At 41.0% G+C, this 15,322-nt stretch overlaps 1 protein-coding gene across 1 annotated transcript in view; it reads right to left on the bottom strand.

Moving 5' to 3' along the window:
• The window catches only part of CNTNAP5 (contactin associated protein family member 5), a 295,407-nt gene that overhangs the window by 155,029 nt on the left and 125,056 nt on the right, over nt 1–15,322 (bottom strand). The window contains exon 6 of the mRNA XM_031053410.2: nt 9,984–10,131. Within this exon, the coding sequence (XP_030909270.1) occupies nt 9,984–10,131 (148 nt within the window). The remainder of the gene's footprint in view (nt 1–9,983; nt 10,132–15,322) is intronic.

Here is a 15,322-nt window from a genome sequence, read left to right as displayed (position 1 = left end):
AGATCATCTAGTTCCAACCCCCCTGCCATGGGCAGGGACACCTCACGCTAAACCATATCACCCAAGGCTTCATCCAACCTGGTCTTGAACATTACCAGGGATGGAGCATTCACTACCTCCCTGAGCTACCGATTCCAGTACCTCACCACCCTAACAGGAAAGAATTTCTTCCTTATATCCAGTCTAAACCCCTGCTGTTTAAGTTTCAACACGCTACCCCTTGTCCTATCACTACAGTCCCTAATGAATAGTCCCTCTCCCCAGCATCCCTATAGGCCCCCTTCAGATACTGCAAGGCTGCTATGAGGTCTCCACGCAGCCTTCTCTTCTCCAGGCTGAACAGCCACAACTTTCTCAGCCTGTCTTCATATGAAAGGTGCTCCAGTCCCCTGATCATCCTCGTAGCCCTCCTCTGGACTTGTTCTAACAGTACCATGTCCTTTTTATGTTGAGGACACCAGAACTGCACAAAGTACTCCAAGTGAGAACTCACGAGAGCAGAGTAGAGGGGCAGGATCACCTCCTTTGACCTGCTGGTCACGCTCCTCTTGATGCAGCCCAGGATACGGTTGGCTTTCTGGGCTGTGAGTGCACACTGAAGCTGGCTCATGTTCATTTTCTCATTGATTAACACCTCCAAGTCCTTCTCCGCAGGATTACCATGAATTTCCTTTTTGCCCAACCTGTAGCTGTGCCTGGGATTGCTCCGACCCAGGTGTAGGACCTTGCACTTGATATGGTTAAACTTCATGAGGATGGCATCAGCCCACCTCACAAGTGAGTCAAGGTCCCTCTGAATGTCATTCCTTCCCTCTAGCGTATCAACAGAACCACACAGCTTGGTGTCATCGGCAAACTTGCTGAGGGCACACTCAATTCCATTGTCCATGTCAGCGACAAAGATATTAAACAAGACCGGTCACAACACTGATCCCTGAGGGACACCACTCGTTACTGATCTCCAGCCAGACATTGAACCGTTGACCACAACTCTTTGAGTGCGACCATCCAGCCAGTTCTTTATCCACCGAGTGGTCCACCTATCAAATTGATGACACTCCAATTTAGATTCAAGGATGTCATGTGGGACAGTGTTGAATGCTTTGCACAAGTCCAGGTAGATGACATCAACTGCTCCACCCCTGTCCATCACTTTTGTAGATCCCGTCATAGAAGGCCACCAAATTGGTCAGGCAGGATTTTCCCCTAGTGAAGCCATGTTGGCTGTCACCAAGCACCTTGTCCTTTTTCATGTGCCCTAGAACGCCTTTCAAGAGAATCTGCTCCCAGATTTTGCCAGCTGCAGAGTTGAGACTGACTGGTCTGTAATTCCCCGGGTCATCCATTTTCCCCTTCTTGAAAATGGGGGTTATATTTCCCTTTTTCCAGTCATCAGGAACTTCACCTGACTGCCATGATTTTTCAAATATGATGGCCAGTGGCTTTGCAACTTCATTTGCCAGCTCCTTCAGGACACGCAGATGGATTTCATCAGGTCCCATGGACTTGTGTACTTTCAGGTTCTTAAGATGGTCTTGAACCAGATCCTCTCGTACAGTGGGCCCAAGGTCTAGGTTTTCACAGTCCCTGCATCCGCCTTCCAAGACTTGGGTGTTGCGGTCAGAGCCTTTGCCAGTGAAGACTGATGCAAAGAAGCCATTCAGAACCTCAGCCTTCTCCAAGTCCTGTGTAGCCAGTTCTCCTGAAAGCTTCCGGAGGGGGCCTACATTGTCCCTAGTCTGTTTTTTAGCCGCTACATACCTGTAAAATCCCTTCCTATTAACATCCCTTGCTAGGTTTAGCTCCAATTGGGCCTTAGCTTTCCTAACGTGGTCCCTAACTACCCGGAAAACATCCCTGTATTCATCCCAGGCTGCCTGTCCTTGCTTCAACCTTTTATAAGCCTCTTTTTACTGTGAAATTTTCTGAGCAACTCCTTATCCATCCAACGAGGTCCTCTGGCCCTCCTGCTGCACTTCCCTCTTGTTGGGATGCAACACTCCTGAGCTTGTAGCAGGTGATCCTTGAATATTAACCAAGAGTCTTGGGCCCCCTTGCCCTCTAGTGCTATATCCCATGGAACCGTGCTAAGCAGGTTCCTGAAGAGGCCAAAGTCTGCTCTCTTGAAGTCCAGGGCAGTGAGCTTACTGCACGCTCTTCTCACTGTCTTGAGGACCTCGAATTCGACCATCTCGTGATCACTGCATCCAAGACTTCCCTGGAGAGTCACATTTCCAATGAGCTTGTCCCTGTTGGTGAGCACGAGGTCAAGCAGGGCACCTCTCCTCGTCGGCTCCTTTATTGCTTGCAGAAGGAAGTTGTCTTCCACACAATCGAGAAATCGCCTGGATTGCTTGTGCCAGGCCGTACCATCGCCCCAACAGATGTCAGGGTGGTTGAAGTCCCCCATGAGAACAAGGGCCTGTGAGTGTGAGGCTTTTCCTATTTGTCTGTAGAGTTCTTCATCCACAGGTTCCTCTTGATCAGGTGGTCTGTAACATATCCCCACAGTAATGTGTCCCATCACCGATTTCCCCTTAACACTGACGCACATACTTTCTGTTAACTGATCAAGCCTATAGACAAAAAAAACTTACATAGTAACCAAGAAGGAAGAGCACAGACTACCTTAGTTTGCAAACCACATTTCAATGATGATCTACAGCTATCAGCCTTCCATTTTCTTTCATAAGCTGAAATGTTTGTACACAAAACAATCAAGATTTCCAGGCCAGCAACAACACTGTGATTAAAGCTGGTGATTTAAGTTACCTAAGCTCCCTTAAGAGTCCTTCTATCCTTTCAAGCATTGATGGTAGTTTAATTTGCTCCTCTCTAAAACCAGAAATAATAGGGATTGGGTTTTTCCCTATTTTTTTTTTAACTAGACCAAGATTTAAAGAGGTTTGCAATTAAGACTACTATAAGCTCAAAAATAAAAGACCTGTTAATGATGCAAACTAACATCAATAACTTCTGCATGTCAGTATGACAGTTTGTACAGACGTTTGATAGCAGACTTATAAACTTGTAGGGAGCTCAAGATTTAAATCTGAAATTAAATTCTATCACTCCAAAACTGATCACATTCCAAATCAGAAGGTAACTAATTATTTCTTAAAAGAATAAAACTACAAAGAAATTCAACCCTGGGAAAAACTCCCGAATAAACTAAGATCGACTTCTTATCTGTGATGTCAGAATTATAACATGCTGTTTAACATCATATGTGGAACATTTGTTAACTTAGGAAGCATTATGAATATGAAAGTATTCACTTCGCCTACTTTTACTGTGTTTTTTTTTTTTTACTTCTGAATGAGGCATTCAGAAACAGCTCCTTCAGAATTGCCAGTTTCTCTCTATTGACACCTTGACTGCCAGTTTCTATAAAGGGAATTAAATTCATAGTTTTCTTCTTATGAACTTCCCCTAGCTACATTAAACACTTCAATTTGTTTAAAGTAAATTGCAAGTGTTATCATAAAAATGGTTTCATTTTAACACAGGCAAGAATTAGGAAATAGCTTATAAAGAAGTTAGTCTTTGATTTCCAGTGCATTCTCCAGTTAAAGCTGCTTTTCCTCTTAGTTCTCAAAAATAAAGATAATGTAAGAGAGCAGTGATTCAATGTTGCCATAATAGCAGTCCTTTCTTCTTTTAATTCTTAAAATCCAAGCATTCAACCAGTCAAAATTCACACTCCAGTCCTTGTTCTCCACTAAGTCACAGCACAACACACAATTCTTGAAGAGTTCTAGCACTGACATTTACAGAGTATAACACAAAGGAAAACCTGGTTTTGAAAGGTTCTGCTCCACTAATTATCAGTTGAGAGTACACTGGCCAATAAACAGCTTTGAATGAAATGGGAATATGTCAAGTAAATGCTAACACTGGCAGCCAAAAATCATTACTGGCAGTTTGCATAACAACAAATCATTGTCTTCCTGTTAGAAATTGAAAGATACAGCACAATTCTAACACAGTCACTCTAGAAAACTGGCTTATTTATTTAGTCCATTCATGTCCATAATCCACTTGCAGTGAGAGCACAAGAATCAGAAGTGGTGTAAGTTTCAGCAACCCTGTAGGAATAAAAACTAAAACACAACATGTGTTTTCATTCTGCACCACCCTCTGATTTACTTACACTCCTTGAAGACAGACTTCACTCATTCTGGGTGCTTTTCTACACTGTCCTTAACAACAAGTCCACAGAACTCATCAAAAGTGATATTAGACAAAACACAGTTCTTTCATACTATTTTCCACAGACCAACAAGTCAAACAGATGTCTTTGCTGTACGTACGTACATAACCATTTAGGCTGGAAAAGACCTTAAGATCATTGAGTCCAACCATTAACCTAGAATCACAAGACCCCCAACAACAACCTCCAAGACTTCCCTGAGCAGTCTGTTTCAATGATTGACAACTCTTTGCTTAGTACTTGAGATAAGAGACCAACCCCCATCTTGCTACAACTTCCTTTCAGGTAGTTGTACAGAGCGAGAATGTCTCCCTCAAGCCTCCTTTTCCCCAGATTAAACAGCCCCAGTTCTCTCAGCCACTCTTCCTAAGACTTGTGCTTTAGACCCTTCACCAGCTTCACTGCCTTTCTCTAGCACCTCAGGGTCTTTGTTGTAAGGAGAGCACCAAAACTGAATATAGTGATTGAGGCACAACCTCACCAGTGCCAAGAACAGGCGGCAGGAGTACATATCCTTGCAAACAGGTAAAGGAGTTCTCAGAAATAATTCATCAAGCTTTTCTGAAATTCAGTAGAGGTTCTGGCCCCAGCGGTGCTGGTTATGTCATTCCTTTGAATTTCCTTTCCTAACACAGACGAAAACTTCAAAGGCACTTGGGGGCAAGTAAAAACAGAGGCAGTTAGTTGAAGGTGAACTACCAGGTAAATTCATAATTTCTATTGAGAAAAATAAAAAAAAATAAAAGGGAGCAAGTAACCACACGGCTGAACCTGTAGGACCAGCTATACTGAGAGAAGCCAGGCTGAGAGCAGTGTGAAAGCATGCAGTTTACTTGTTCAGCAATCTACTCCTGGCAGCAGAAACAATATGCATTTATATTTATAAAGACAATCCTCCTAGTGATTTTGGAAACAGTAAGCATATACTTGGCAAAGCTATCCTAAAATACAAAAAATATCCTCTATGAACAGTTGTAATTTGAGACAGAACTCTTGGTCTTGCACTTGCATCAACAAATAGAAGCTTTAACTCCCTACAGAAGGAAGGAAGATTGCTCCTGGTCTAAACAAATCTTTCCTGGCTAGTCATGACTTACTAGCTTGTCTAAGTCTAAAGCAATCTGACTTGGTTCTCCATAGCCTTCTCAGATATGCAATCCAAGGGATGACTGGATGAGCACTTCAGACATGACTTTTCTGCTATGCACCTATATCTGTATCACAAATCTATGTCTCTTGGTAAGCAAGCATTTGGGTATTTACTATACAGAGATGGTTGAAAATACTGCTGGTTAATGACCCTCAGATGGTAAGTGGTTCCGTGCAATGTATACTTATCTATTTCATAGAAAAATGAAAGCGAGGATGGAGGAAGGTGGGGTAAAAGAAAAGAAAGGTAAAAAAAGGAGAAATAAAAGTCTAGTAAAAATAACACTGAATGAAAAAGCACCACATCAAATCATATTCCCTGAAGCAATGACCACAAAAGATGAGAAATCAGAGTCCTGAATTGCAAGTGAAGGACTTGGATCTCAAAAGAAGATAGCCTGTCTCACACTCTATCATTGTGTCTCCTGTGGTTTTCCAGCCTAAGTTCACATACACCTGATTCTGCTGATGCATTTTTAACTGTTAACCAGTTATAGAATATGATCAGCATCTTCGATGTGGCTATAAATCTTATCCTATAAAAGCAATTGTGTCAGCAGGTTTTTTTTTTCCCCTGCACTAAGCTAACAAAACCTTTTCCCAAATAGAAAGATATTCCAATTTCCCCCTCACCACCTCCAGCATCAAAAGCAATTGGTTTGGCATTTGTCTGAAAACATGCTCTATTGCAGCTCTGGTTAATCTGCTATAATCACACTGTTTCTGAAGCCACTGCTGTAAAGACGCAGTGAGATCTTACACATACCTCTACATGGAAATTTCCCTTTAACTCATCCTAAATTCTTTTCTGAATAAGGAATACTAATGTATGTTTTCAAATAAAGATAATATACTTCCTATTTCAGTACGTATTTTCTTAGACTGAGTCTTTACAGGAATTTCAAATAAATGTAATAAATATTAATTTAAATACATACTTTCTGTTTCAAAAAGTAAAAAAAAAAAAACCAAACCAAGCAAAAAACAAACAACAAAACACACAACAAAAAACATGTGTGTTTAACAGCTGTGAATTTCAGCTGAACTGACAGCCTTGGAGTGCCCTGTCACACAGGAACTTCAATCTGTATGGGATACGAAATCATTCGATCTGTATGGGATAGCGTCAAACACACTCACATGTCTGAAACAGCTTTACTGTTAAAAACATGGTTTTATGCTCCAAAGAAACAATGTTGATTGGCAGACAAATCAAAGGAAAAAAAAAAAAAAAGAAAAAGAGTGCTAAGGGAGAGGAAAAGAAAGCTGTCAGCTTGACAAGCAAGGCTTGACAGAGAAGTGCTGGGGTGTTGGGGATAAATTCATAGTAGTAAATTACCTCTAGGTGCAGCAAGGTAATTTGTGCTGTTCAACAGCACAGTGCAAACACGTTAAGTTAGCCACTTTGGCATCCAGTGCACATAGGAGATAATCTTTAATGTGATATTTCAGTCTTTTTGTCACTACGTCCTGGCAGAGTGCTGCCCTACAACAACTGATGCCTTCCACATGTCCCCTGCTAAAAAGTCATTATTGCAAGCTGCATTTGCCAGAAGTCAGAACAAGGTTGATGCTTCTGGGACATCTCCAGAAGAGTATGCTACACAGGACAGTCATGCTCTAGCACAAGAGTGTCACATTCACCAACTTTGCCATCAAAAAATGCTTAAGCAATAGCGAAACCACAAACCTCTCCTCCAGCTGTCATCTTCTGCTCTAGTATGCAAGGTTAGAAAGGAGCTGAGGTGAGCAGAGACCATCCAAAGAACCACAGGCTATTTTGCACACCTTGATGTATCACAGCAAGGTACTGCTGGGTTTTAACACATATGCAGGAGCACATGAAATTCAGATGGCCTAAGCTGCCAGTATCCCCAGACTTTTGTTTCAGCCAAACAATGACTTCTGCTACTCACACAAAAAAGGTCTCAAGCTTGACTGTAAATGAAAACGTCTACAGTTTTCTGCCCTGGGAAGCAATATAAATCAACTCTCTTTTCACAACAAGTTCTGTACTTCTGAGGCAACATTTGCCTAAAAGGTGGAATGAAGAGCCAGCTGTCCAGCATCATCTGAATTTCAACCTACAATAGGCTAACAGGTAGAAATGACCCAGCAGTCACACATGTATTTTCTTCATATGGGTTCCCCATGCACATGTTCTTTCATATCTCAGGACTGGATTCAAAGCTAAAATGCTGATGGAAATCCTTTCTTCAGATTCAGCCAACTTAAGGCCAAATACTCTGGGTTTGTTTACCTATAGAAGCCTTTAAGTGATTCCAATGTCTTAAAAATATTGTGAATAATGGGGAATAAGGCTCTTACAGTTGAATTTATATCAGCTGAATGCTTTGGTACAGGTAGGTGAATTCCTACTACCAGACTCACATCCCTTCTTTCTTACACAAAAAGATACCTGCATAAAGTGTTATCTCTTAGAGACTGTGCACATTTGGGACATATGCTTTCTTCTAGCACTGTTTCCTTCCTGGCTTGTCCAACAGCCATCTCTAGTGATTTTTTTTCCTCATTTTATTTGAAACTCTTTTCATATTACTAATATAGTTCTTATGCCAGAAGTGAAAGTGGTGGATGAGCCTGTATGCTGTTTGACATCATATCAAAATACAGTTATGTAGCTGTACACCAGCTCAGGATCTGCTGCAGATATTCTGTCAGTATAATAGTGAAGATGACATTTTATAAATGACCAAACATCTTTTGTATGGTGCTGGAGTGCATGGCTTAGGAGTAGCCAAGACTGTGAAACTATAAAAGCGAAACTTGTAGACAGGTATTGCTTGGCATATGCAATTTGCCAGAGAGAAATTTGGCACATTTATATAAAAGGAATAAATATTTCAACACTCTGTAAAACTTTTATGAATCCCTTTATTTCTTTTCTGGCTTCCTTCAATCTCATACCTTAATTCTGCACAACCATTTTTATTTCCTGTAATTGCAGAGGCACAGGAAAAAGATGAAGACTTAAATGATATCAGTGCAAGGAAACAGACTGCAAGTGATTATGAAAACATCTTCATGTCTTAGAAGATATAACCACAATCTGACCTGAAAGTAGTGCCCACATAGTATTTCACGTGGACTAGAACCAAAACACTTTCAGCTACAAAAGTTTCAACCTTCAATTTGAGTTCCATTTTTTTCACTTCTGTTTGTACTATACTAGTCACTGCAGAGGTTTGTTTACCATTAATAAAAGAAAACTCTTTGAAAACGGATGAGACAATCATTTTGGAATGAGGTCAACAAGAGCAGTTGGTTTTGATTTATATGTTTCAGTTTCCATGTCCACTGGTAGGGCTGGAAAAGGTTTCTTTCCTTAGTGACTATCCATGCAGACTAAGCTGTTGCAGGTCTCCGCTTAAATGAACAATAGTCCGTGGCGCCCAAGCACCGAAGCTGAGTAGATCTTTCAGATCTACATACAGACCATAGAAAGGATCTTCCTGTGAAACCATGTGAATCAATCCTAAGACACAAGTGCAGTGATGAGGCTACTAATAGTCCTGGAGCTATATCTCTGTTCAATGGGATCATGTGAATCAAAAGTTTTAAGACACTTTGCTCTTTCATTCTGCTCAGATGAATTTAGAGGAGTTTTTACGCTTATTATCTTATGACTTCTTTTCTGCACCCAGCATGAGCAGATGAGTACCTAAGCTAAATGGGGAGCTGTATAAGTTCAGCAGTGTCACATTATGGTGACTTGTGACACACCACATTGAACTTTCAGTAAAATGCTGTTATTCCCCTGAACTGTCCCCAGCAAAATCTCACCTGTCTCCACCACTGCGTTAAGACAATTTTTACCATTTTGGAAATAAACCCACAGTTACCTGAGGAACAAATACCAGCCACTTGTTTCCTCATTTGCAGACTTGTTTTTGCTTTGTGCTAGGGAGGTCTTTTTTCTTTACCTTCACATTCCTCTGTAGTGATAGGTCTTACATCTGCAGCAGTACACCTCGATAAATATGTGGCTGAAATGCCCCAAGACAACATTTATGAGCTGTTCTAAAGCCCATGTGACAAAGGTTGCAGATCATGTCTTAGAGGATCATCACCACATGTTATGAATAAGAGAGCCAAAGGAGATACTCGTGCAAAAGCAGTTCAAGCAGCAGATGAGTTCTCTGCTCTTTGGAGCTATAAAGTCACGAGCCTCAAACAGGAATATTAGATACACAATCTGCAGGACTTCCCCCAACAACTAGTTAACTTGCCTTAAAACCAAAAATGAACTCTTTCAGGAAAAGGTAGTACCATTCCTAAATAAAGCCCTGCAGAGTATCTGAAGTAGCTTTGTGCCCTCCAGACAGGTGGGGGGTTTGTAGCATCTGACTTCCTTGCACCTTGCAAGAAGCAGCAAATAGCTCTGTGGTGGGTTCAGCTCTGAGAAAGCTTCATCGGGTGAGCTAGATGCCTGAGTACATGCCTGAGCAGAAAGGCAAGAACAACTACTGAAAAAATAATTGATGGCTATGTATTTGGCATTACATTCTCACTTGTAAAACTTGTGCTGGACACCCCCTACAGCACTGGCAGCATCAACAAAAAGCTCTGAGAAAATGTGGGTTAAGATGTAGTTACTTACTATAGGAGCAACCAAAGACCTCCACTCTCAGTCCTATCCGACCACCAGCATTCCACTTAAGAGGGATGAAGCGTAAGAAGCGTGTTTTCATGGAATGCAGCAATTTGTGGTGAACCACACTGTCAGCGTTGCTGTTCCCTGTGAACACCTGAAAGGAAAGCGAGCCTTAGTGAGACATTTAGCACTAGGAAGTGAATTCAGCACTCTGAATGAGTTTCATAAACTACTCAAAATTATATAAATTGATTTTCAAGTTCTATTTTAAATGCCATGTCATTTATGAAAAGAAGGGAGGGAAAAGGCAGCACAAAGAGCACCTCACAGGAATGAGGAGTATAAAGGGAGTTACAAAAGCAGGTTGTAGATGGGGATGTTAAAGACGCTATACAATTTCTCAAACCCAGGAAATTCCTGTGCACCACAATACTGCAGTGGTTCTTAACATACAGTCACTTCAATGCAGTGACAAACAAGGTCAAATTTAGCTATTGGTGCATCCGGGGTATAGACTAAGATGGTCACAAGGCACTGAGGTTGGCCAGACCCTGTGAAGATGAACAGGAAAGCATACACCTAGATACGCCACAGAAACTCGAGCAAGACAGAAAGAGATGAAAGCCTGAGTCAGTACAGAGGAGAGTCAACATTTTGACTGTGTTTGCACCCAGGAGATTTAAAGCTTGAAAACAATAATAAGTTTTTTTTTTCTTGCCTATTTGATTAATTGTCTGCAACTTGCAAGCCAAAATTAATGCTCCTACTCAGAATTATCACTTAACAAGTGGAAACTCTCTTATGGACGAAGAATGACAGGAGGGTTTCAAAGACAAACCTTAAGACAATCATCCAACCTCTGATCCTGCCTGAAGCTTTTTCAATTCATCTTTACACCTTTACCCTGTAATATCAGTCTAGAAATCCCATACATTTGCAATCTTCAGAACATTTGAGTAACTCAGCTAGGATTTAAATTTGAAGCTAACAGTTTTGCAAAACATGAAAACCAAGACAGAACTCACAGAAAATAGTGTCACAGAATGGCCACATTTTACATGCAGTCCTTCACTTTATAAGTGTAAAATTTTATCACAATAACTTGAACCAGTTTTAAATGCTTCTGCAGGTTAAAAGCTGGCATCAATCACCTATGAAATATAATTCAAGCACAGATTAAAAACATAGAATAGTTAGGGTTGGAAAGGACCTTAAGATCATCTAGTTCCAACCCCCCTGCCATAGGCAGGGACACCTCACACTAAACTATGCCACCCAAGGCTTCATCCAACCTGGCCTTGAACACCACCGGGGATGGAGCATTCACAACTTCCCTGGGCAACTCATTCCAGTACCTCACCACCCTAACAGTAAAGAATCTCTTCCTTATATCCAATCTAAACCTCCCCTGTTTAACTTTTAACCCGTTACCTCTTGTCCTTTCACTACAGTCCCTAATGAAGAGTCCCTGCCCAGCATCCCTATAGGCCCCCTTCAGATACTGGAAAGCTCCTATGGGGTCTCCATGCAGCCTTCTCTTCTCCAGGCTGAACAGCCCCAACTTTCTCAGCCTTAGAATAATCCCAGTAAGGTAGAACTGCAATTCATTCCTGATGGGAAAAGATGAGTTAGAGAGATTTGGGGTTTCATCTCCACTCTGAAGAAAAAAGGACTAATCAGCTACTGTTTAAATTTTTACTCAAATTCAAGCATTCCATTTTTTTCTACATGTTCTTTAAAATGGTGTAAAATTTCAAAATTGCTAAGTTTGCTTTACTAAACCCAGCACGTTACTGTTTTATAGGAACTATATTCAATGAAAAATATCCTTGAACATTTCTAAGGCACAATAACTTCAAACCATACCATGCTTATTTCCTTTCACCTTAGAAACTCTAACCTTGGAAAATTCTCTTCTAAACAGTAGGCCTTAATTTCCACCTAGTCATGAATACAAAAGGCAGCATGTATCTTAATTTCTAAAGCATGCTCTGCAAGTGGATTTCACTGCTGATATTGCTTCCCTCTGAAAATGAACAATTTCACTGAAATAATCTCTTAGAGCTTCAGTTACCTCTGTGAACAGAATAATCACCCTTAAAAACATGATCTGTAAAATTATTTTTATTGGCAGCTTATCAGACAGAAAAGGGTATATAATATGGCTATCTTAACTGTCCCCAAAGGTTTGCTTATCCTGAGTCTGTTATTCAGAACATTGTATGCACTAGATCTTGTTTTCTGCAAGTATGATGGGATGGCTAACTGACCTCTCCAAAATTTAGCTATGTGATATAAACATTTTTTTTTTTTAATTAGGATTCTTGTTCATCTTAATGCAAAATCAACCACTTACAGTAGTTCAGCAGCTTTTCCCATCACATGGCCTTGAGGAAGGCCATAAGTAGCACTTCAGGATGTCCTGGGCTTACTTATATGGCTTTCCAGATAGCCAAATTCAAATGCCACCAGACTATTTCACAGTTTTTCTTCCTTGCATTTCAAGAGAAAAATCTTGTTCTCCTCAGTAATGAAACTGTCAGCAGAGAGCAAATCTCACAGTCAGAGCTGTGGCAGTGCTCACAATTTCATTAAGACACTCGAGAATATATAAGATTGATAAAGGGAAGTGTTATTTTCTGTTTCCTTATAAAGCTCATCTTCTTGGAATCCTGTGATTATGTAAAAATATCACCTTTTGGAAGACAGAAAAGAAAGAAGGAAAACAAAAAAAGGAAAACAAAAGAAGAAAAAGAACAGGCAGGGAACAAAGGGTTTTCAGTCTTCCCAATTGTGAAGAAAAGCTTCAAATGCAGTGACTAGAATACAAGCGAAAGGTGAAAATTAAGAAACAAAAAAAGAAAAGTACACCCTAATGTAGGAAGGCTGTGAAACAAAGGTCTGTGTTGTTTTTTTCTCATAATCCTCTCGCACACAAGACTGTCAATACTGCACAATGCATCACAGGCCCACAAGGTAATAATTTTTTGGTTTATATAAAAAAGAAAACAATCTCAGAGAAAGACAAAGTTGAAAAGCACAGCACCACTAGAAATATCTCTTTGCAATTACAAAGTAATGGGAATTATGTGATTTGTGAATACAAATGTGTGCTAAACAGCCCACACATTCCTGCTTGGAAAGCAAGTAAGAACGCAGCCCATGCCAGCACACAGTGGCATGCTGGATCAGTGGGTCCTCATGGCTGCTGGAAGAGCAGAGGCAGTACACAACTACATATAACTGTTGGCAATGGCAGCCTTGACACCTCTCTTGCAGGGCAAACCTATGCAGACATTTTTTTGCAAAGCTTGCACAAACCGCACACCCAAGCACAATGCACAGGAACGTCACTGCTGCTCATGCACAAGGAGGCAATCCTCTGCCTCCAGGCAGATGGTGTGTACAGCACACTTCAGGGACTGTCAGAGCAGTGAAAGGAGCTTTGTGGGTTTCCAGGTAAAACAGAGACAGCTGTATCACACCGTCTGCAAGCAGACCCAGATGCCCACCCAACAGGCATCTGTGCTAGATAGTTCGCTTCAAGACACCTCAAGGGAAAGCTGGAATTACTTGCTTCCAGCCTCCAAATCAGTTGACAACAAATCTGATACAGAGCAATGTAAAAACATCCTTCCCACATTGGAATAATCATGTCAATAAAAATAAACCCTTCAACATTCCAATACATCCCTTACAGCAATATTTCTCAAGCTTCTCTAATAACCAAAGAGCCAACAAAACGTGTAGGGGAAAAAATCAACAGGCAGTGCTTCACCCATCGATCTGTCCTATGAGATGGTTTGCATGCAGCTGGTACATCACTGCTTGCTGCTAACTGCAGGGCGTCACTGTGTATGCCTTTAGGACTGCTTTGATTTTCACTTCTAACTCCCACTGCTATACAGATCACCTTCTGATGCTTTATGGACCACCTGTGGGCTGTAGATCATTGACTGGATAACACCAGTTGCCACAGATGGTCACTTGAAACTTACATCCACAGCTGACACAGAAATAATCCATCCATTAAAGAAGATGAAACAAGGATGCAATACCAGATTTCATAGCCCTGGAGGTTCAAATATTGATTAACAGTAAACTTATCAGTGAGAATGGCAGGAATACATTCTCTGGAGAAACAGCCTCTATTACAACTTGCCTTTGATAGGGATTACTTCACAGAAACAAAACAACAAACTAGTGAAGAAAACAAAGCACCCATATGCCATTTCCCATGCAACCCAGTTGCTCTGGGAGGAAGCATATAACACTGAAATCTGCGGTTTCTTACAAGCCTGTAAACAGACTGATGATTAAGCTGGGAAATTCTGTTTCTGGCATTCTATGGGGCTTATAAATCAAAAAGCTCCATTGGCACCAAATATTGCCACCATCTTCTTGAAGGCAAAAGCTTTTCCCTAGTGCTATCAGCTGCAAGGTTAACAGCTTGCCACGGGCAGGGCTACCTCTCAGACCAAGTTTGTTTCATGATGTCTGGCTGAATGGTGCTTTGCTGTGACACAGACCATGGCACCACAGTTATATTTTATGAGGCCTTTTTTATGAGGCAGCAAAGGCAGGTCCCACTGGCATGAAGAGGTGAGGTATGAACAGCTGCAGTGGTTTGGAGCAGGGTTTAACCAGCTCTTTGGCAGCAGCTGTGGCACACAGGGAAGAGTAAGAATGAAAGAAGGACAAGAAACACTTTTCCCAGTGCTCAACCCATCTGGTTCATAGGTGATATTAAAGTGGAAGAAAATAGAATTCTAATTTAGAAGAAGCAGAAAGCTTTCAAAACAAGTTTAAAACTCAGAACCACCATTACCTGGAATTTGGATGTATTTCTCCCTCAAGAGTCATATAACAATTCAAATGATTAGGCTGTTTATACAACTCTTCCATTCAGAGGGATCCCAAAAGCTGTTCAAGGGCAGTTGAGGAAAATGTCACACAACTGTGGTAAAATATGACAATTGTTTAATAACCCTGTAGATACATATTTGTTTCTTTACCTCATGTATTAATTCAGATATAGATCACACCTGTGAGATATGATGTGCTGAAATTCAGATGGCCCTTAGCCAAAGTATAAGACTCCACCTTTAGACATGCAAGTGGAAATTGGGTGCAAGGAAAAAGAAAAATGCCTGCTCATGAGAGTCTAATCAATTCAAGAGATAGCATCAGACATGGGATTTGATCTGCCTCTCCCCTGAACATACAGTCTGCATAGCAAATGGCAACTTGTTTACAGAGCTGCAGAAGTAGTACCCATAATGACTCTGCTGAATATATTTTGCTCTCCCACTTTGTTAGGCAGGTAATGGGATAAGTTCAAAATG

This window comes from Melopsittacus undulatus, chromosome 4 (assembly GCF_012275295.1).
Source record: "Melopsittacus undulatus isolate bMelUnd1 chromosome 4, bMelUnd1.mat.Z, whole genome shotgun sequence".
Classification (NCBI taxonomy): domain Eukaryota; kingdom Metazoa; phylum Chordata; class Aves; order Psittaciformes; family Psittaculidae; genus Melopsittacus; species Melopsittacus undulatus.
Note: the sequence above shows the minus strand (reverse complement) of the source record. Positions and strands in the feature narration are given on the sequence as shown.